Source organism: Mustela lutreola, chromosome 2 (assembly GCF_030435805.1).
Source record: "Mustela lutreola isolate mMusLut2 chromosome 2, mMusLut2.pri, whole genome shotgun sequence".
Lineage (NCBI taxonomy): Eukaryota > Metazoa > Chordata > Mammalia > Carnivora > Mustelidae > Mustela > Mustela lutreola.
Genome location: NC_081291.1, coordinates 13,816,619 through 13,839,391, shown reverse-complemented (window position 1 = coordinate 13,839,391; position 22,773 = coordinate 13,816,619). Strand labels below are relative to the sequence as shown.

Here is a 22,773-nt window from a genome sequence, read left to right as displayed (position 1 = left end):
TCTATCTATCTATCTACCTATATATTCCAGAAGGAAGGATATGAGTCTTTTGGAGATTTTATTTAGAATAAAATTGGCGGGGTGGGTGGCTCAGTCATTAAGCATCTGCCTTCGGCTCAGGCCATGATCCCAGGGTCCTGGGATCGAGCCCCGCATCGGGCTCCTTGCTCGGCAGGAGGCCTGCTTCTCCCTCTCCCACTCCTCTTGTTTGTGTTCTCTCTCTCGCTGTGGCTCTCTCTGTCAAATAAATAAAAAAATATTTTTTAAAAAATAGAATAAAATTGGGATTCCCAGTCACCACCTCTAAGCTTCTAACCCCTTCAGTCTGAAAGCAAAGCCTGAGAATCTGTTTTAGAGAGATTTTGTAGCAAAGGAAGCTTCACTTCATGCCACAGACTCAGGTCCCCAAGAGGCTGAATGGAACTGGCGCAGGATTCTCAGTGAGAGCCCTGTGGACTCTGAGGCCAAATCAGTCTTTGTCAGGGAATTGCCCTATGCCCTTGCCCTTGAGGATATGCAGGGGCATCCCTGCATTCTAATAGCACCATCCCCATTCTAATAGCACCACTCCCAGTCACCACAACCACAAACGTCTCCAAATGTCACCCGATGTTTCGAGGAACAAAAACACCCCAGATGACATTCACTGGGTTAAAATAAGATTTAGAAACGTCCCACATAACTGGAACACATGAGAAATGACTCCAACGTTCTATGGGAGGTTAATACACTGGCATCATCCCCCTCTGTAAACACACGAACAGACAAGATCGAGCAAAGAGGGTCAATACGGTAAGAAGGGTAAATACGGTAGCCGCATGCAATGAGCCCTGCACACACGTGAATCCAGCATTTTCACCTGCATCGATTCACCCAACGGAAATAACTCCAGCAGGAAGGATGGGACATGTAGCACGGCTCTCAGTCAGGCGGTGACTGTCTGGGGTCAGAACGGCCACGTAAATGGCAGTCTGTCACCATCGCTGAACATTGTATGTGACAATCCATGAGAAATTCATAGGAGTCTGCCCTGATTAGAACGTTCACAATATGTTGTTAAATTTAAAAAAGAAAATTGCTGAAAAACCAGGTGCCAATGGATCCCATGTTTATGGAATAAAAATGTGTACAGTCGGGCGGGGGGGGGGGAATCGAATCCGTATATGGAACATGATCCTCTTTTTGAATATGCATGTATATTTGCACCCTGCACATGGGTGAGGCTGGAAGGTTTTTTTCACCAAAATGTTCATTGTTATCTTCTCTGAGGATATAGGATTTAACTGGACTTTTTCAGTTTGTTTAGCTGTATGTTCTAATTCTTCCACAAGGATCACACGCCGTCTATGTTATTTTGTAAAAGGCTTGGGTATGCACCCACATGCTCCGAGGGCTGAAGGATCTAGAGAACCTTCCAGTATTTGACGAAGAGCTGGGTGTGGCTAAGTGCCCCGCCTCCATTGCCCCTGGGGCCGGACCTCTCAGAGGCGCATGCTCCCTGCTCTCTCCCGGGGGCCTCCAGCAGCCCAGACTCAATTGCTCTTGGGGGCCTCCTTCAGGGCTCCTTCCCTCCTTGTCTCACGTCCCCACCCGCATCGTGGCTTCCTGGGGTCACGTCTGGGACAAATCAAATCCTCATCTTGGGGGTGTGATTTCTGGAGACCCCAGAACATGACAGCGTCTCTCCTCCTGTGACCAGAGACGATCCTGCAGTTGGCGCGGGGTGGGTCATCTGTCCCTGGGCTATTTCAGGGAGGTTTTATGGGGCGGGTAGGCTGGAAACGGGGCTCACACCACCCTCACCCCACACTCCCTCCACCAGTGGGCTTCCCTCCAGCGCCTGGCTGGCCGTCACCTTCTCCCATGTCTTGGCCAGGCAGTTGGAAGGTATGGGAAGTGTGAGCCTGTGTTGGTGGTGAGCAACGCAGTGGACCAAGAAAAGCAAACACTGATGTGAAAACCAACCAGCAACGTTTAATAAAAAAATAAGCAAGTTATCCAGGACCCGACCCAGTGAGCAGATGTCCCCGAGAGAGCAAAGCACTGCTGGCCGGCTTGGACATTCATTCCCGGCTGGAGGCACAGCAAGTTCCCCAGCCCAAGCCGGGCAGCACCGGCCCAGGCCCCGGGCAGTACCCTGGTGCAGCCGAACCCCTGCAGGGCCCCAAACACACAAGCCCACCAAAGGCTTGAACGCAGGAACACCATGGAGCGGGCAGAGCCCACGCCTGAGACGCAGGACAGGAAGGTCAAGCAGACGGGATGACAAGTCAAAACAGGAGAGGGGGTGAGCACAGGAGACCCAGCCCCTGTTTTATCCCTTGCCCCCGCCAGGGGGGCTGGGTCCAGGGAAGCCTGGCGTGGCTGTGTGGTTGCTAGGACCCGCGGCTGTCCCTGGTGAGGGGAGAGCCACCCTCCCTCCTGGGTGGTGGGGGGGGATTTTGTCTGCACACAGCTTGGGTGACCAGGCTGGGGGGGGGTGGGCAGGCAGGGATCAAACTCTCAGCCAACAATTCTCCAGTCTCACGGGGAGTCCACGAGGTCTGGTACATAGTAGGCGCTCCATCAACGCCTGCTGCAAGGAGAAATAAGATTCATCTTGTTCATTTGGGTGGCCCTGCACGCAGGAGGGTCGTCTTAATGTCCTGACCCAGCACAGGCTGTGCTGTTTGGTTTCGCTAATGCCGGCCCCCAGGGGGCGCCCTCTACACGTGTGTGGAAGAAGCCAATAGAAGAGTGAAAAGCACCTTGTTGATTTTCACCCCGGCACCAAGCTCAGTTCCCAGCACACAGCAGGCACTCAATAAATGCTCTCAGTTAATAAGAACTTGTCTTTGTGTTCCAAGTACCAGGCACATGGTGGGTGCTTCATTGGTATTCAGAGAAACGAATGAAAGTATCTTGTTTATCCCGGTATTCCCAGAGCCCAGAATGGTTGGTGCCTGACATACAGCAGGCATTCAATAAATATTTCAATGCATTAAAACAATGACTGTGTATCACTAGTGCTGATTCTTGGGGTGGGGGGGGGAATTAACAAAAGCTTGATGGACCAAACGGTCACTAGCTGAAGGAATAATTATGCCCCATCCACCGCCAAACGCGGAAGCCTGGTACCCGATGAGGACTTCCAAGTGTTTGGCACCTGAAGACAGGAACGAGGTCTGGCTCTCTTCCGATGCCCTAGTGCCAAGCCCCATTCCCGGCATACAGTAGGCACTCCATTAAAGCTGCCTGCGTGCACGTGATTGCTGAGCCAGAGCCGAGCCAAGCCAGCTGCACACTGCCTCGAGGGGAGAGCCCTCCGCGGCCTACCGGGGGTCGGGCTGTGCCGGTGAGGCCGGCTTCAGCAGCTCAGCCCCCCGCGCTCAGAGCTCGTCGCGGGCCGCGCTGTCCAGCGGCGACTGCAGCACGTCGGAGTTCTTGGCCTCGCGGCTCAGGGCCTGCTGCTCCCGCATCTTCTGGGACTTGGCGCGGTCCCAGTCGGTCTTCACGTGCTCGTTGTTCCACACCACCGAGGTCTCCGTGTCGCTCACATAGCCATCGTCCCCCGTGTAGTGCGTGGGGTAGACGAGCAGGGGCTCCACCGAGAAGGCGCGCAGGTTGCGGGGCGAGAAGTGGGCCTTGTACTCGGACCTGGTGGGGGAAGAAAGGGGGGCCGCCATGGGTGGGGAGTCCTGGCCGACCGAGGAGGGTGTGGGTGGGGCGGGAGGGGTGCAGGCACCTAGGAAAAAGTGGGTGGAGGGAAAGCCACAGGACAGGGTCCACTCCGCCCACCGACTCAGGCCCGCCCCTCGGCCCGCCCCTCTCACACTGGGTGCTTGTCAAACATGACCGGCAGGAACTCGTCGACAGGCAGCATCTTGGAGAGCGGCTGGGCGGCCAGCAGCTTGCGGGCGCCCTGCAGGGAGATCACGTAGGCCAGCGTCCAGTAGGAGTAATCTGCTTCCACCAGGTTCCTCACGCGGGGCACGGCCTTCTCCGGGTGCTCCACCTGCATCCGCTTCCGGCCCACGTAGCTGCGGGTGCAGAGTCAGGGTCCTGTCACCCTCTTCGCCCCCGCAGAGAATGCTAACGGAGCGAGTCTGAGGTCTGGTGAGCCTCCGTAGGCCCTGGGGTGCAAGCGGGCTGGGCGTGTTTGGGGGAGCAGCCAGGAGGCAGGGGTGGCTGCCGGAGCACGGAGGACCTCAGGGATCTGGGACTGCAGGGAGGAGACTGTGTTTTTCCCAAGGGTACTAGGGAGCCATGGGAGGATCTGGAGCTCAGAAGGGGAAGACGTCCTGGACACTCTGAGGTTGAACCACGGGAAGGACTGGGGCTAGGAGGGAAGCTGTTCTGAGTTCAGAAGGCTGTGGGGCAGCTGGGCAACGTGCGGGAATGTGGTGAATGGCTGGGGAGGAAGGGGTATCGCTCCTAGTCCTCTGACTAGCACAGTCCAGTCTGGGGCCCAGCACCTGCATCAGGGCCCTGTGCACCGTGGGCCCGGGGGGGACAAACCAACTCACCTAGGGGAGATTCCAAAGGACTGTCCAGAAATACGCTGGCCACATCAGACCTACTGCTGGTCTAAGACCCAGGCTTCCTGGCCACGCCCCCATACTCAGACACGCCCCCAGCTTCTGGACACAGCTCCAACCCTGACCACACCCACCCCACCCCACAGCCCAAGATCTTCAGCCCTGAGCACAGGCTTCCACCTCAAATCTCAGGCAAACCCCATCCCCTCTAGGACTCCTCAAGCCTCCAAGCCCTCTCGAGCCCCCTCCCCACAGGCCAGGTCCCTAGATTTCCAGGTCATCTTCACAGGCCACAGGCCCTACCCCCCAGGCCTTAGTCTAAACCCTGAGTGCTCTCTGGATCCAGGGACCACAGGCTACACCTGAGTCCCCTCCCGCCACACCCCTGAGAGTTGGTGCGGCCTATTACCCTGCAAAGGCCCTCAGACCTCCAGGCTCTAGGCCTTACTTCCCGAGTCCAGACTGCAGCTCCACCCACTCCAAACCGAGCCCCCAAGTCCCGGACCCACCCCAGTGCCACCCAGGGGCCCAAGCTCACATGAGGTCCCAGTCCAGACCCTCCCGCTCCACGTCCCGCATGAGGTTGAGCAGGCGTCTCTTGAAGAAGATCTCAAAGCGCAGGTCATCCTCGAAGACAAGTGACTTCCGCAGCCCTCGGTCCACAACCTGAGGGAGGATGCCCTGCCCACATCAGACGGGGACCAAAGCCAGACCTGACCCAGAAACCAGCTCCGCTTCAAGGCCCTGGGGCCACAGGAGAGAAGCAAACACAAGCCTTCCTCACCGTCATCTGGATCGCCCTCTTGGCCATCAGCTCCTTGCACACTTGGCGACAGGTGCCCTGGCCTTGCCCTTTGCCTGACTGCTCCTTCCCACCCCAGGGCCTGTACCTGTGCCGATGCTGACGCAGAGTGCTCCCCCCGCGCCGCAGCACGGCGGCAGACTGGCCCCCAGCCTTAAGGCCTGGGCTCAGAGGTCACCTAGGAGGCCCTCTCTGACCACTGGCCACAGCTGTCAGCTGAGGACAATTCGTCCTCGTGTGGGTACGTCACACTTAGATTACCGTGGTTTGCCATCAGAGTCCCCATCTCCCAGGGCCGTGAGCCCCCTGCCAGGACCCGCATCTATCTTGGTGGCTGTCCCGCTCCCAGCACCAGGCCAGATGCACAGCAGGTGCATGGGTGTCCCCAAAGGCACTTGAGAAGCCTCAAGACTGAGGAGGGTGACTGTCATCTTCAAGAACAGGGCACCCTCCTCACTCACAGAGCTCACCCCTCTGTGAGGCAGGGCTTGGCTTGAACCCAGATCAGGCCGCCTGGATACAGGAACCTCGGCCCCTTGCCCTCCATGATGAATCTCACTGAGGAAGAGAGGAACCATCACCTCAAACGCCCGGACACCCCGTCTGGCCCCCTGCCCGGTGGCTCCATGTTTGAATCTCAGCCTCTGAGAGGGGCTGACAAGATCCCGGTGTGGGGTTAGCGTTGCTGACTGTCCCCGTGGCTGTCACTTCTACTGGTAAGTGCTGAGCACCGAGTCCAGGCTCCAAAGACCCGTGGCAGCAGCGGGGTGAGAAGGGGCCTCACTTAGAGGTCCTGGGTCTGAGACCCCACCTTCTATGGAAGCTGGACACATCCCTGCCTCCCTCATCTGCTTCCCCATCTGCACAACGACGGAAGGATAGCAGCTGCCCATTCAGGCTGCCCTGACATCCTGGTGGAGGGTTCTGGGAACAGAGGCCTCTGTCATGCTGAAATTCCAGAAGCCTGCAGGGGGCGCCTGCAGCGAGTCCCTCCCGGGGAGGCCGGAAGCCGGAGCGCAGCCCTGCCCTCCCCCGCCAAACCTACCTCCTTCCAGATGTTGTAGTGGCTGAGGAAGCAGCCCAGCTCGCCCTTGGTAAGGGGCCGCCCGTGGTAGGGGTCCCGGTAGCCGGGCAGCATCTGGATGCCCAGCGCCTCCACCTGGCTGGTGTTCATGGCCCTGGAGGTGGGTCAGAGTAAGACGTATGTGACAGTGCAGGCCTGGGAGCCGTCTACACCCAGGTGCCCTGCCCACCCGCTCCAACAGCCACAAGCCCCACCCCCACCCCCCCACCCCCGGGCGGGACTCGGGACGCACTTGCCGTCCACAGCCTCCACCAGCCGGCACTCGATCTCCTGTGCCTGCAGGGCCCGCAGCATGCGCTCCCGCCGGTCCTGCCGCCGCTTCAGGTTGATCATGAAGACCTGCGGGCCCAGAGCTCCCGTCGGACCCTCCAGGCCTGGCCCCTGCCTCCGCCCCGCCCCCACCCGCTGGGGTAAGCCTGGCTCACCTCGTCGAAGCCCATCTTGTCAGGCGTCTTGGGGGGCACGGAGATGAACCTGGAGGGCTCCGCCGGTGGGTGCTTTACTGTGAGGCAGGCAGAATCCAGGGTGTCAGTGGGATCACCTGGGGAGGCGCTCCAGCCTCCAGTGTCCCTTCCTTTCCCCAGCCCCTCTGGGACCCCCGTCCCCCTAAGCTCCTTAGCCTGGAATCATTGACGATGTAGCACTGACTCACTCTGGCTATTGGCACTGCCCCCAGATGTACTCCCTCCTACCTCAGGACCTGTGTACATGCTGGGCCTCCGCATGAAACACCTTCCTTCCTCCCCTCCTTCTCCTGAGTTCTCAGCTAAGATGCCCTCTTGAGCTGGAGCAGGGTACCTCCTCCTGGCTCCCACAGCATCTGGCCTTCCATCATCAAACCCCAAATCTGTGAGCCCACCTCCCTGGCTTTCTATCTGTCTGCCCCAAGCACTGCAGGACAGACACCACGTCTGTCCACTCACACTGAGTCCCCAGTGCCCAAAGCTTGGTACACAGCAGGCACTCAATAATTATTCAGAGAATGAACCAAAAAATGATGGCAAACTGTGTGACCTTGACCTACTGGGGCCTTGGCCTTCTTCATCTATAAAAAGAGACTCCAATTATGGGGCACCTGGGTGGCTCAGTGGGTTAGGCCGCTGCCTTCGGCTCAGGTCATGATCTCAGGGTCCTGGGGTCGAGTCCCGCATCGGGCTCTCTGCTCAGCGGGGAGCCTGCTTCCCCTCTCTCTCTCTGTCTGCCTCTCTGTCTACTTGTGATTTCTCTCTATCAAATAAATAAATAAAATCTTAAAAAAAAAAAAGAGACTCCAATTTTATTTTATTGAGGATTTATTTATTTGAGAGAAAATGTGCTTGAATGGGGGTGGTGGTGGTGAGGGACAGAGGGAGAGAGAGAATCTCAAGCAGACACCCTACAGAGCACGGATTCCCAACATGGGACTCAATTTCAGGACCCTGAGATCATGACCTGAACTGAAACCAAGGTCTGATGCTCAATTGACTGAGCCACCCAGGTGCCCCAGGACTCCAATTTTAAAAACCTCCTCCTCAGGATGCCTGCGTGGCTTAGTCAGTTGAGAGTCTGCCTTTGGCTCAGGTCATGATGCAAGGGTCCTGGGATCGAATCCCACATCGGGCTCCTTGCTCAACAGGGAGCCTGCTTCTCCCTCTGCCTGCTCTGCCTATTCTGCCTGTAGCTCTCCGTGCTTCTGCTCTCTCTCTGACAAATAAATAAAAATCTTAAAATAAAATAAAATCTTAAAAAAACAAAAATCTCCTCCTCCTCCCAGAGGTTTCAGGAGATGCCATGAAATGATGCATATTATGGGTTGAATCGTGTCCTCCCCAACAGGATGGAATCTTAACCCCCAGTACCTCAGAATGTGATCTTATTTGGAAATAAGGTCTTTACAGAGACAACCAAGTGAAAATACTGACTGGGGTCCTTATCAAAATGGGCAACTTGGATCCAACCACACACGCAGAGGGGAGACCACAGAGATACACTTGCAGAATGTGACCGTGGGACCGGAGTGGCATGTCTATAAGCCAAAGTATGGCAAGAATTTCAGAGTGGCCATGAGCCCCGCCCCCAATATGCCAGCTGCTGTCAGCAGCGCTCAGACCACATCTCCAGGGCTTTGTCTTGGCAAAACCCTAGCAGCTTTCTTCAGAAGGATCAGCTCCACTGGTGGACAGGAGGCTGGAGAGGCTGGCCCAGAGGAGCCCAGCCTGAAGGTGAGTGCGCCATCTGCTCCATGGAGAATAAAGGCCCCGTGGGAGCCCAAGGGAGAGACACAAGCCCCTCTGTCTGGGACAGGCTGGGGCGTGGCCCAAAGCCAACCCGGACCCCCCAGAACACCACATCCCGGGGTTTCCTCCTGCCCTGGGCTCTTCACAGCTCTGCCCGCCCCCACCCCCGCCCTCTTGGGGGAGCTGGAGCTGGAGAACAAGATGCTGAGATGTGAGCACCCAGTTCAAACTCCGGATGCCTTTTCCCTTCTCCTTCTGAGCTTCTGCCCCTCCACTGCGGGGTGCGGAGGGTAACAAGGCTGCCTGTGGGGCGGGGGGAGCTCCTCACTGTCCACAACAGGCATCCAGAAGGACCAAAGCAATGCAGCCTTTCCAGAAAAGTCACAGCACAGTGATTACAAAAACCAAACGCCTCCAGACCCATTGTGGGGGTGAAAAATCAAACCTACCCAAGAAGGCATCTGGCCTTTGTCCCCAGCACCTGAGAGGTGGAAGCCCTCTGAACATTCTGCCTGACAGAACCATCTTTGTTTGCCTGGGCTCTCGGGCCACACTGGGTGGTCTATGCCAACAGTGTGATTTAGGGGAGGGGTCTTGGGCCACGTGGAATCAGCTCACCCCCTGTAGGGGCTAGAGAGGCAGTCAGCCAGGTCCGTGTGAGTGAGCCCCAGTAAAAAGCCTGGACCCTGAGGTTTAGGGAGCATCCCTGGACAGTAGTACACCATATGCGTGGCCATACAGGGTGCTGGGAAAACTGGAAGCTGTCCACACGAATCCACAGATGGGGAACACCCGGAAGTTCATGCATAGAACTCTCTGGGTTGCCACCCAGACACCCCTTCCCTTTGCCAGTTGTAACCTGCATCCTTTTGCTTGTAATACACCCTAACTGAGTGTAAGAGCAAGGGTTACCAGGCGATGGGGAAAGATACTCCACTGTCCACGAGCGGGGTTGAGGGGAAGGGAGCAGGCGGCAGGATCCCCCAGCCCCAGGGACGTCACTGAGCCTTCCTGCAAGTCTGAAATTTCATCACTGGACAGACTTTTGAACGCATGAAAAATCACATGCACAGTCTGGGATGGAGATCACATCCCCACACAGGGATGGAGAGAAAAATACAGTCTTCACTCAGACCGGAAGGAAGGATTTACACAAATATCTGAAACCCTCAGACCCTCCTTCTGTCTGTTCCATAGGCTTTGCTCTGGCCCTCGAGACATAGGAAAATATTCACTCCTCTGGTGACGTCAGGTTCTAATACTTTCTAACTGAGCCTGGGTGGCTCAGTTGGTGGAGCATCTGACACCTGATTTTGGCTCAGGTCATGTTCTCATGAGAGCCCTGCATCGGGCCGGGCTAGCTGTGGAGACAGTGTAAGATTCTCTCTCTCCCTCTCCCTCCATGCCGCCCCTGCTCTCATGCGTGCTTTCTCCCTCGCTCTCAAAAAATGAAAAATAATAAAAATAAAATTTATTAATACATAAATAAAAATAACATAAAAAAAATAATAAAATCAAGTAGGAAAACTCTGGCAGCCTGTGAGACATTTTTCAGAGGCCAGTCACCGGCTGGAGCTGGCGACGCCAGAGACCCTCCCTCTGTGAGTGTGGCCTGGTGGGGCTGCTGGACCAGGCCTGGGCATCTGTGTGTGACAAACGCTCAGGTACTACAAGGGTCTTCACCCTGGTGACCATGCAACCTACAGGTGTCACCTCAAAGTACCTAATGTCCCCCCCAAAACAGAGGGCAGGGTGCCATTCCATCTTCAGCCACCAGGGGGGGTGTCTTAAAACTTTCCAGAGAGAGGTTTAACCGTGGGAAAGGTTAAAGGAGCAGGGCTCCTCCCTGTCTGTGCAGTGGGAGGAAAGGCCACGCTGCCTCAGAGGCCTTCAGGGGGGATGTGCGTGGCCAGCACTGGGCGAGGCCCTCACAAGAGACACTGTCTGGGGTCTCTGGAGAGCCCCAGCAGGAACTGGAGCCCCCTCCTCAAACAACCTTGGTGGCAGCTCAGCCCTTTGTGCTTGTCCCATCTCAGGGGCCCACTAGAGGGATGGCTAGTTGACTAGTTCATGGATTTATTTGTATATATATATATTAGAAAGGCACAAGCTTGCAACTCTAGTAAAAGTACCTAGCTTCAGGGGCACCCGGGTGGCTCAGTCATTAAGAGTACACCTTCGGGGGGCGCCTGGGTGGCTCAGTGGGTTAAGCCGCTGCCTTTGGCTCGGGTCATGATCTCGGAGTCCTGGGATCAAGTCCCGCATCGGGCTCTCTGCTCAGCGGGGAGCCTGCTTCCTCCTCTCTCTCTCTGCCTGCCTCTCTGCCTACTTGTAATCTCTCTCTGTCAAATAAAAAAAAAAAAAAAAAAATCTTTAAGAGTACACCTTCAGCTCGGGTCATGATCCCAGGGTCCTGGGATCGAGCCCCAGGTCAGGCTCCTTGCTCAGCAGGAAGCCTGCTTCTCTCTCTCCCTCTGCGTCTCCCCCTGCTGTGTTCCCTCTCACTGTCTGTCAAATAAATAAATAAAATCTTTTTTAAAATTCCTAGTTTCCTTTTTTAAATGTATTCAAGTGGGGGAGAAAAGTGTCTGCTTAAGGTAAGTATTAAATAACGCTGGGTCTGGGTTTGGCAGCGGCATGGAGGAGGACACAGCTTGCAATGGTGGAGCCCCAGACACTGCCATGCCCCTTCTGCTCTCACACCCTCTATAGCTCCCAGCTCCCTTTGGGCAAAAGCTCTGTTCCTCAGCTTGGTGTCAAAGGCCCCTGTGCTGGCCCTGCCTGTCAGCTCTGCCCAGCTCGCCGCCTTTATTTCTGTCCCGTCAATCTTGGCTGTTCTCTGAGCTCAAGTCCCCTCCAGCCTCCTGGCCTTTGCCCGTGCTGTTCCCTCCGGTTGTAATTCTCTTCCGGGCTAACTCCTACCCACCACGCATCTTCATGCCCCCTCTTCCCGGGAGCCCATCCTGACTGCTCTCAGGATGCTGCACACAGCTTCCAAGACCAGGGACAACCATCCATCTTGTTCGTGCCGAGTCCCCCGCTCCCAGCCAAGGGACTGGCACGCAACAGATGGGACAGAGGCAAGGTGGTAGAGAAAGGGAGGTGACTCAGCCCTCCGTGTTTGGGGACTCACCCATGACCTCCAGCTGCACGTGCATGAAGCTCTCGGCCTCATCCTGGAGGGTGCTGTGTGACCGCAGCGGCACAGGCAGGAAGCCGTACTCCTCCTTGTTGCAGACGTACATCTGGACCTCTGCGGCCGAGGGAACAACAATGCAAAGTGAAAAATGGTACAAGGCAACAGCGGCTCCCAGAAACCAGACGCACCACTGAGGGTGAGCCTAGAACCTCACCAGGGCCCCCCTGTTCCCGCACCCGGCGGGGACTCCTCAGCTCCCCAGCTGCCAGGCCGGCCTGGGAAGAACTCCAGAGCTGTTCACGAGTGCCTCGCACGGCCACTGCCATGATCCCCCGCGGGGTTCCGAGACACGGCCAACCGCACAACCCCAGGGAGGGCAGCGCAGAGGTCCAGTGAGGCAGGAAAAGGAGACGCGGCTGACCCAGACAGAAGCAACAGCACCTCCATCTGCATTTGTCCTTTTTGGGTGGTTTAAGGTTTTATGCATATCTTTTCTTTTTTAAGTGAAAAACCCAATGAAAAATGATTCCACTTGAACTGGTTAACTTTTTCTGAAAAGGGCCAGATGGTCAATATTTACACTTATGGGCCAGACGGTTCTATCTCAATGACTCAGTTGCAGCTGGAACGTAGCAGCAGCCAGAAATGAGGCTTCAGTGAATGGGCGTGGCTCGTGCTGATGAAACTTTATAGGCACTGAGCTTCGAATCTTATACGATCTTCAGATGTCACAAATGTCTTCTTATCATTTTTTTTTTCCTGTTCAGATGACCAAATACAGACTTGGCGTATATATTTGGTCTTTGTCCACAGGTCCGGGCTCAGTTCCCAAAATCCTTGGAATTTCCTAAATGTTGAGAGCTTAGAGGTGTCTCTCACATTAGTAAGTGACTTTTGGAAAGCACTTAAAGAGGAACCTCCCTCCCCCAACACACACACTGGTTGCCAAGGGGAATCAGCCATGAACAGAGGGCTGGAACTTTCAGTCCTACCCCTCCGGTCTCTGGGGAAGGGAGGGGAGCTAGAGGTTGGATTGCTGAGAGCCAATGATCCAATTAATCACGTCTACGTAAAGAAGCCTCCATAAAAACCCAAAAGGATGGAATTGGTGAACACGTGGGGTGTGGGGAGAGTAATGCACTGGAGCCTGGAGGGGGAAAGGAAGCTCTGCGCCCCTTCCCCCGGACCACACACAGCCCACATACCCCATCTCTTCTCCAGGGCTACTCCTGAGTTAGAGCCTTTTAGACTAAACTGAGGCATCTGGCGAGTAAATGGGGTTCCTGAATTCTGTGAGCTGCTCTTACAAAGTAACAGACCTCAAGGAGAGTGTCTTGGGAGCCTCAGGTTTATGGCCAGTTCCTCAGAAGCATGTGGGTTTATGGCCAGCATCTGAAGTTGGGGTGGCGGACAGTGTTGTCCGACTGAGCACCCCCCAACCTGTGCGATCTGACACTATCCCTGGAAAGACTGTCAGAAGTGAGTTGAATTGGAGGATACCCTGCTTGTCTTACAGAGACAATGGCTTGTTGGTGTGGGGAAGTCGCCCCCACCAACACACACTCTCAAGATAGAATTAGGTCCAGGAACCCAAGACATACTTGGCTTATGGCTACAGGAAAACAGATGGTGGGCCAGATTTGGGCCATGGGCCATTGTTCGCAGAACCACGGTTTAAAAAAAAATGAGAGGCCAGCTATGGCTGTGTTCTTTTTTTTAAAATGTTTCCTCCCTAACTGTATAATTAGCGAATAATTATGCTCAACTACAGAAAACTGGGAGAACACAGGAGACTATTAAGGTGAAAATAACCTCCAATAAAGAGATCTTAAAGATAAGAGAAGCGAAGTGACCGGGCGAAGCGGGGGCTGGAAGAAAGGGAGTACTGGGGGCATCACCTGAACACCTGGATGCAGCCACACCTGAAACAATCACTGTACCCTGCAGTTCTAGTTTCTGGGAACCTTCTGTGGGCTCACCTGCTTGCTTGCAGGAGAAGGCAAAAACGATGATGTCGTCAAAGGACCAGGTGTAGTCAGGGTGAGGAGGGTAGAACGCCAAGTTCCTGGACGCTGCCTTCCGCAGGTCAATGAGGAAGGTGGAGTGCACCATGGGAACAGCAAAGCAGCCCCGGCGGTCCCGCTTGCGAATGGGGATGTAGGCGGGGGTACGTTTGTAGTAGCCCTGTGGGGGGGAGGGTGCAGCTCTATGGGGGGATCCTAGAGGTAAGGCTGGAGGCCTGGGACAAGGGGAGGCATGGAACACTTAGAGAGCAGGACCCAGATGCCAGCCTCTGGCTGTGGTGGGCTTTCCCCGAGTCCAGAACTCCGGGGGTGGTCAGGGCTTGTCCCCCACACCCAGAGCCACAGGCAGTAGGGTAGGGGCCAAGGAGGGAAGGGCCGCAGCTGTGTGTCCACCTGCAGACCTAGCTCAACACTTCAGATCAGAAAGGCAGCACTTGGAGGAAATGAGGAAGCTGAAAAAGGGACCAGATATTTGCGATTCCTTGATTTACACAGGACTGAACATCAGAAGTAGGACTTCAAGAAACACGGGGCAAAATCTTTTTAAAAACAAGTTTTAACGATCTGAAGTTGTTCTCTCTTCATCATACCTTTACAAACTGGAATTGTTAGAGTGTAATATTTAGATTTCCATGACATATTTTTTTAAAATAGAAACTACTGAAATGTTCACTTTAAGAGGGTGAGTTTCCTATTATGTGAATCACACATCAATTAAAAAGACAGGAGGAGACAGGAGGTCCTGGCTCTGGCATGCCCCCCACTCCAGCACCTACCCTTTCACTCCTCCTGGTGTTGCCTGCAATCCCAGCCTCAACGCTGGGGTGGGACTACAGGCCCAGGATCAGTCAATCAGAACCTGGCATTTTCCTGGCTTCGGAAATTGGCTCAGGTGTAGGAGGAGACTGGACAAGGCCCAAAGTGGACTTTGGCTGGATGGTGCTAGGATTGTGCTCCAGGAGTCTGACAATGAAGCCACCCAAAAGATGGAGGAAGATGGGAAAGTTGTTTGAACACCTGGATCAAGCTGTGCCTGAAGTCCTACCTGGCACCATGGCTTCCTAGCTGTGTGATCTCAGGCAAGTCAAGTCCTCTCTCCCTGCGTTTCTGTCTCTGCCTCAGTGACTGGGAAGGGAATGGGGAGGAGAGGGCACAATCATAGACCTTCCATCAAGGAGCTAGTTAAGGATTACCACAATGGTGTTGTAAAGGGCCTACCATGAGGTGGTATGGGAAGTTAGGCTCCAGCCACAGTTCCCAATCGCTTGCGCCCACCATTCCTGGCCCCCACCCTCCCCCAGCAGCCCCCTCACCTGGGAGGTCATCCCGCACCAGAAGTTGGAGTATGCAGCCCGCGAATCCAGCATGGGGGCCACCACCGTCTTATTCTCAGCAATGAGGAGGCTTAGTGTGTTCGGATTGAGGATCAGGTTGTCTGCGTCCACAAACTGCAAAACACCCAGCAGAGAATCAGCAGGGCCCATGGGACTGACCCAGGCTGGCCCACGGCTCTGAACAGCGGTGGCAGCGGCCAGCGTCCTGGAGGGGAGGGGGTGGCAGTCTGGGGATCCTAGAGTTGGGATCCTAGAGTAGCAGATGGGGCCCTGGAAGCCAGCCCGTTCCTCCACCACGGGCTCTGCCCCTGGTAACAAGCCCAGTAATGCTCATATAACGAAATACACTCTGTAGCAAGAGAAGAGACAGACCACAACGCACAAAGCAACACAAATGGGGTCCAGACGTGGCGCTGGGGGTGGGGGGGAGGGGAACACATCCAACTCGACAGCAAGGACACGTGGCAACATTTATGGGAACTTCTCAAAAAGGCAGCCCCTGTCCATGAGTAGGACGGTAGGAGCAGAGGCCAGCTCCGCGGGGACTGGCAGGGAGGAGCGCACTCCTGTCCAATGTGAATTACGGGCTGACAGAGTGTATACAAATCCGGTCTTTACGGAAGCCCTTAGTTTTCCTGTAACACCTTACATGTCGGGATAAAAAAATGGTAACTTAGGGGTGCCTGGGTGGCTCAGTGGGCTAAAGCCTCTGCCTTCAGCTCAGGTCATGGTCTCAGGGTCCTGGGATTGAGCCCTGCTTTGGGCCCTCTGCGCAGTAGGGAGCCTGCTTCCTCCTCTCTCTCTGCCTGACTTTGCCTATTTGTGATCTCTGTCTGTCAAATAAATAAATAAAATCTTAAAAAAAAAAAAAAAAAAAAAAGATGGTAACTTGCTTGGTGCAGCATGGGATGAAATCCACCAACCCAGGAAAAGGGTCACCATCGGGGCGCAGGTGCCTGCTGTTCCCCCCAAAACCATGTGTCACCAACACTCCCCAAAGAAGCCCCACCCGGAGGCTCACTGCAGTGCTGCTGACCACACTAACTGGGGAACGACGCAGGAGTCTAGCCATGGCGAACCGGCTAGAGAAGTTCCGGCCCCATCCCACTGCAGAGTGAGCCCAGACAGCTAGGAATTGCACCACGGAGTAGGATCAGGCGAGGGTGTCCCTGTCCACGGGAACATGAAGACACCAGGCCACCACGCATCACAGAACTCTTAGGACTGATTGATTTGTTTTTCTTGTTGTTGTTGTTTGTTTAAAAGATTTATTTATTTATTTGTTTGACAGATAGAGATCACAGGTAGGCAAAGAGAGAGAGAGGAGGAAGCAGGCTCCCCACTGTGCAGAGAGCCCGATGTGGGGCTCGATCCCAGGGCCCTGGGACCATGACCTGAGCCGAAGGCAGAGGCTCAACCCACTGAGCCACCCAGGTGCCCCTGATTGATTTGTTTTTAAATGCCTCTGGTCCACAGATAGGCTTTCTTTCTGTCCCCCACACAGGATTTTTTTTTTTTTTAAGATTTTATTTATTTATTTGACAGACAGAGATTACAAGTAGGCAGAGAGGCAGGTAGAGAGAGAGAAGGAAGCTCCCTGATGAGCAGAGAGCCCGATGCGGGGCTCGATCCCAGGACCCTGGGATCATGACCTGAGCCAAAGGCAGAGGCTTTAACCCACTGAGCCACACAGGCACCCACCCACACAGGATTTTTAAAACCTATAAATCACTTGCCACACGCAACAGCAAGAACTAGAGTCCCAGCCTTCCCTGGCAATTCCAGAGTGGCACTCCCACATGGCAACCCCCAGCTGGAGATGGAAGGCGGCTGCCCCTTGGGGCAAGCCACGGGGCTGTTCCCTGCCTGGCCCCTGCCAACATTTGTATGTGTGACCTTTGAATATATACACAATAAAAACAGCCAGAAGGGTCTGGCGGTTCCTCCAAGAGTTACACAGAGAACTACCTAATGACTCAGTGAGTCCACTCCTAGGTATGCACCGAGACAGCTAGAAACAGGCACCTGCACACCCACGTTCACAGAAGCACCGGCCATGAGAGCCAGACAGTGGAAATGACCCACGTGTCCGTCAACGGGAGAATGGATGAACAGAACATAGTCTGTCCATACAATGGAACATCATTCAGCCATAACAAGGAACACAGCATGGACACACGCCACAACAGATGAACCTTGAGAACATTGTGCTGAGTGAAAGAAGCCCGACACAGAAGGCCACAGAGCGTATGATTCATTTATAAGAAACATCCAGAACAAGCACATCTACAGACACGGAAAGCACACTGGTGGCTGCCAGAGCCTGGGGGAGGGGCGGGGGAGAGTGAGAGACTGCTCCTGGGGACAGGGCATCCTTCTGGGGTGACGGAAACGTTCTGGAACTAGAGAGAGGTTGTGGTTGCACGACATAATGAATGTACTAAATGCCGCTGAGTTGTTCCCTTTGAAACAGTTAATTTTATGTTATGTGAATTGCACGTCAATTAGAAAACACGGAAACCAGCCAGAAAGGGAGTGTCTCTGGGAGGTAAGATTACAAGGTTTGCTTGTTTTTTAATTCCCTAGGTTTCTTATTTTTTCTTGTATATTTTCTTATAAGTAACACCCGGAGCATTTACAAAAAGAGAAAAAAAAGTGGTCCTTTTTAAACATTTTTTTTTGCTTTTTCTTTTAAAAAGAGGTCTTTAAAAAAAGAAAAAAGAGGTCCTTTTCATAACAATTTTAAAACACTGGACAAATGATTTCACACCCCAATATGGATTTCCAAAGTCCCTAGTTACCAAAAGATACTAGTGTGTCAAAAGCTGCTTTGAGTTTTGAACCGACATGTAGAGTTCCACCCAAGTTTGCAGAGGGATAAAAGTGAAAACCAACCAGGCTCAAACCCTGAGAGCAAAACCCAGGGAAGCAAATAAGGTGGCCTTGTGCTAGACAGTTCCAGAAGGTTCCGGTCCCACCACTGCGCCTCACTGGTTCTGAGACTCTACCAACAAGCACGTTGTCCCCTCCATCTCTAAGCCTCCATTTTCCCATCTATAAAATGGTCTGATAAGGCATCAACCCATAGGGCTCCAAGGAAGACCTTGTTCCATTCTTCCTCCTCTCTGCAGAGCTCAGGCCAGGCACACGGGGTCCTCCCGGCCCCCTCACATCCAGTCCCTGAGCAGGGTTCGTCCCCTTGGCCTACGAAGGCAACCTCAATCTACTTGCCTTTTTTCACAGCCCTGCTCCACACTGGCCTCCTGCTGTTCCCCGTCTAGCCCCAACAGGCCCTGCTCCCCACAGCAGCAGCCACGAGCTTCTGAAAATCATAAATCAGAACACAACTCTCCCCTGCTTATATACCCTCATGGCTCCCCATTACCCACAATGTAAAAACCAAATCTCTGCCTCGGTCTGCATAGTCTGGCCCCCTCCCACCACTACAGGACCACCTCCATCACCCCCACAGGGGCCTCAACCGTCCCTGAAGGCCTCAAGCTTGCACGCTACTCTGCTCCCTCTGCCCCAGTTTCCCGAGGCTGGCTTCTTTGTTCCTTCAGGTCACAGCTAGGGTTCCCTCCTAAGAGAGGCACCCCCAACCCTGCTCACTCGTCACTACACCCTGACTGTGCCATCTGTTGTGGATTGAACGGTGGCCCCCCAAAAGGTTGAAGTCCTGACCCCCAGGACCCTGCGACTGTTTTCTTATTTGGAAATAGGTCTTTGCAGATGTAACTAGGATGTAGGTTAAGACGGGGTCACACAGGAATTGAGCTAAAGTCAATGACTGATGGCCTGGTACGAGGAGGAGGGACAGAGAGAGAAGCCCACGAGACCATAGAGGCAGACAACAGAGGGACACAGCCCCAGGCCACAAGCCCAGGAGCACATGGAGCCCCAGGAGCTGGAAAAAGTGAGGAAGGACCCTCCCCTAGAGCCAGCCGAGGGGGCAGGGCCTGGCTGACACCTTAACTTCAGACTTCTGGCCTCCAGAACTGGGAGACAATGAACTTCCGCTGTTTGCAGTCCGTCCCCCCCCTCCCCCGCCCCACCCCCCAGCCCTCATCAGGGCGGGGAGTCCTTTGTCACAGCAGCCCCAGACACTGATCCACCAGCCCCTGCCTTTCCACAATCACAGCAGGGACTGCTCTCAGTTCTTCTTCACTCGGTTTTGGTTTCTGGCCACGGCCCCCCTTCCTGGGACACTAGGAAGGCAGGGCTCAGCCCGGGGCATCCTCACTGCATCCCCAGGCTCTGGCAGGTGGAAGAAGGTAGAGACCACAGCTCGAGGTCTGGCGCCTGAATGAAAACCGACCACAGGCTCTGTCGGGCGGGCATCAGGGGAGCTAGGCCTGGCAGCAGCCCGGGTGCCATCCAGTCCCATTCACACCGGGGAAAGGGATCACAGACTGATCAAAGGGATGGACTCAAGGAGCTCGCACAGGCCTGTGGGCAGGTACCTTCACATTACTGCGTTCCAGCCTAAACCGTCCCTTCCTCCAGAGGCAATGGCTGGCCCAGGAGAAGGAAGTGAAAGTCAGGCCTCAGCAGCCTAGACTCTCCACCAGCCCCCAGACCCCCACCCCATCTTCCTGCTTCTCAGCTGTCACCCAGAGGATGTCACTGTGGGGTGCGAAGAGGTGGCGATAAAGTGGAGACAACCCCAGGGTGCAACCCCAGGGGACAGTCGGGGACACCACCTGATGTTAAGAACCCCGGTGGCCAGGGATCGAATCCCAGCTCCTCCGCTAACCAACTGTATCACATCGGACAACTCATTCCCCCCTCTCAGAGCCTGTTTCCTTCTGTAAACGGGCTTAAGGATGATCTCCACATCCCACTGATCCCCCTTCCCTCGGTGGCCACCCAGATGTCCCGCATGATCTCAGAGTAGCTGGCTGAGAGACTCACCAGGATGTAATCAGCCCACATGTCCCGGGCAGATTTCAAGGCTGCCTGGCGCAACTTCATGATGTGCTCGTAGCGTGAGTCAGACCAGTGTTTGGGGCCCTCCTCATCCGGGTAGGACCTGCAGATAGAGACGGTTGTGATGTGCAAAGGATGGAGCGCTATGGCAACACAGAGGGCAGTGGTCAGAGAGGGCTTCCTGGAGGAGGGAATGTGTAGGCAGACACGTAAAGAAATAAACCCGGAAAGGCTGAATGGAACAAGTGGTCTGCACTGCCCAGGGGTTCATGAGGAAACTATGCATAAAATGAGACTGGGAACAAAGCAGTAGGTGTCCACCAGGAGGACAAGGGAGTGAGGGAACTCTAGGTGGAGAGACCTGTGGGGACAAAGGTCCACCTGGAGGATTATGGCCCACTGAAGCTGAGGGCGGGTCAGAGCAGTCAAGGCCAGCCCGTACAGCTGCAGAGTTGGGCCAGAGAGGCAGAGGAGGAAGGAATGGGGTTCTGTCACAGGACAATGGGGAGTCATGGAAGGTGTGTGAATAGGGGCACAGCCCAGTTGACTTGGGGAGGGGGGTCAGGGCAGAACCTGGAGCTCACCTGGGTTCCTCCGCTGGTCGCCACTCCACAGAGTGGTACAGACTCTTCACGGCCACCAGCCATTCCCGCAGCACAGCCGATGTGTTATCTGAGTTGTGGTCTGTGGCCACCCTGCAAAGCAGAGCAGGGCAGTCAGCGTGAGGCTGGGGAGACTGAGGCAGCCCCGGGTAGCAGTGAAGCAACATGGGCTCCACACCCCGAAGCTTGCCTTCCAGCAGCTTATACAGCCCTGAGCAAGAAGCTTCCCTCCTCCATGCCTGCTTCCTCATCTAAAACAGAGACAAGGGCAGGACCCACTGCACTGGGCTGCAGAGGGGATTAAACAAGCTTTTTGGGAAAAAAACAGCAGACACTGAGCACCCAGGATCTCATAACCACGTTAAGGACTAAATATGGTGATTTAATTTAAAAAATTCTGTATCATCTACCGCCACCCCACCATGCTGGACTGTCTCCTATCAACAACAGCACCTTAGAGTGGCCTGTGCTTACTGGTTAATTCAACAAACCTTTCTTAAGCACCAACTGTGTGATTGCATTATCCAGGCTGGCGAATCTGGGATGGAGGAGTAAGGGGCATTTAGGAGTCCACAATAAGTTCTTATTAACTTGCCAACATGAGCAGCCATGACTAGTAAGGACAACATAACCATAACCACAGTTCTGGTCACCGAGCACCAAGCTAGAGATCCCAGGCTCAAGGCCTTGAGTGCATTAACTGGTTAATTTTCCGAGAGGAAGGCAACCAGAGTTATATTAATGCCCCCATTTTTTTCCAGAGGAGGAAACCGAAGCAGGAGGCAGGAAATCACGAGTTGCGATATAGCTCTGCCCACTCCCCCACCCTTGGCCACCTGGTCCCATAACCCACGCACCCACCCACCCACGCTGGTTAGAGGGCAGGGGATCGACTCTGGCTGGATTCAGGATTCAATGCCCCAGAAACTGAAAAGACTTCCTGTTAGTGGAAATGCAGTGTGGGCCGTGGGGGCTCCAGGCTCCCCTAATTGGAGCTGTGAGTGCCCTGAAGGCGGTTTGAGGGTTCGTCCCAGGCAGAGCAGCGCAGCCCTGGCCTGGGCAACAGTGGTTCGGAATCTGCCCCAACCGCTGGACCAGAGGCCAGAGCACGGTCCGTCAGTACCACAGCGGCGGAGCAGAGACCGGGAGGGAGGGACAGCAAGCGGAGGGCCAGCGGGTCTGGCCGGCCCGAAGAGGGAAACAAGCAGGGGCCACGCGTGGGTCCCGCCCGCCTCGCCCGGTGCCAGGGCAGCAGTCAACGCGCGGGGTGGAGCCGGCTGGATGGGGGAGGCAGGCCGGGCGCGGGGAAGGCGGGTGCCGCGCTCACCACAGCGCCGTGCGCTCCCGCGGGTGCCGCAGCCGCTCAAGTGCGCCCAGCGTGGCGGGCAGCGCGTGGGCCGCGTTGCGCGCCACCAGAGCGATGAGGACTCGGGGCGCCTGCAGCGGCGACTCGGGGCTCCAGCGTTCCTCCGGGAAGTAGGCGGCGGCGCCCGGTGGGCCGCCCGGGGGCGGCAGCGCCAGCAGTAGCAGCAGCAGCAGCACCGGGCGCAGCCGCCAGCGCCGCCTGCACGCGCGTGGGGCCGCCGCCATCGCTCCACGCGTCGCCTTTAAGCCGCTTTTCTGCCGGCGGACGCGGACCGCGCCCTGAGCCAGCCACCGGGCCCCGCCCTGCCGCGCGCCTTAAAGGGGACGAGAGTGCCTGGAGTGAATCAGCCTTCTGGGCCGGCTTCCCGGACCCGTCCTCCCGAGGGCCTTAAAGGCTCAAAGTGCTGCGTACGCGACTCCCACCGGGAGTCACGTCAGTCCCGCCCCGACGCCCCGCCCCCTGCTCCCGCCTTAAAGGCACAGAGTGCTCCTAGCGTTCCGGTTTCACGTGACTCAGTGCCATAAAGGTGTCAGAGCTCACAACGCCCGGTTCCTCCCTACACCCGCCCCCGCCTGGACCTTCCCCTGATACGCCGTGCCACTTCCATTTGTGTAGGATCCAGTCTCTGCCACCAGGCGGACCTGGCTAGTTAGGACCTGGTTTCAAAGGGCTGTTGGGTATTAAGCCTGCGGTTTCTAGAGTCCCCAGACCTGGCTTCAAATTCAGCCCCCACTGTGGACTCCCAGTGAGAGCCTCAATT

At 55.4% G+C, this 22,773-nt stretch overlaps 1 protein-coding gene across 4 annotated transcripts; it reads right to left on the bottom strand.

Annotated features, from left to right (window-relative positions):
• Positions 1-41: 41 nt before the first annotated feature.
• On the bottom strand, positions 42-22,393 carry COLGALT1 (collagen beta(1-O)galactosyltransferase 1). Of its 4 annotated transcripts, none has more exons than XR_009350653.1 (13): positions 21,975-22,393; positions 20,630-20,740; positions 20,031-20,148; positions 15,096-15,230; positions 13,738-13,942; positions 11,753-11,872; positions 6,829-6,905; positions 6,636-6,742; positions 6,365-6,497; positions 5,056-5,198; positions 3,813-4,019; positions 3,316-3,636; positions 42-237 (listed from the first exon to the last, which is right to left on the bottom strand). XR_009350653.1 is itself a non-coding variant. In XM_059160457.1 (12 exons), the coding sequence occupies exons 1-12, from the start codon at positions 22,235-22,237 to the stop codon at positions 3,369-3,371; spliced, it is 1,887 nt and encodes a 628-aa protein (XP_059016440.1). In that variant the 5' UTR covers positions 22,238-22,393; the 3' UTR covers positions 1,955-3,368. The 4 variants fall into 4 exon arrangements, 2 of the variants coding, with proteins under 2 accessions (XP_059016440.1, XP_059016441.1); XR_009350652.1 differs by lacking the exon at positions 42-237 and adding an exon at positions 1,955-2,575; XM_059160457.1 differs by lacking the exon at positions 42-237 and having other exon boundaries at positions 1,955-3,636.
• Positions 22,394-22,773: the final 380 nt, after the last annotated feature.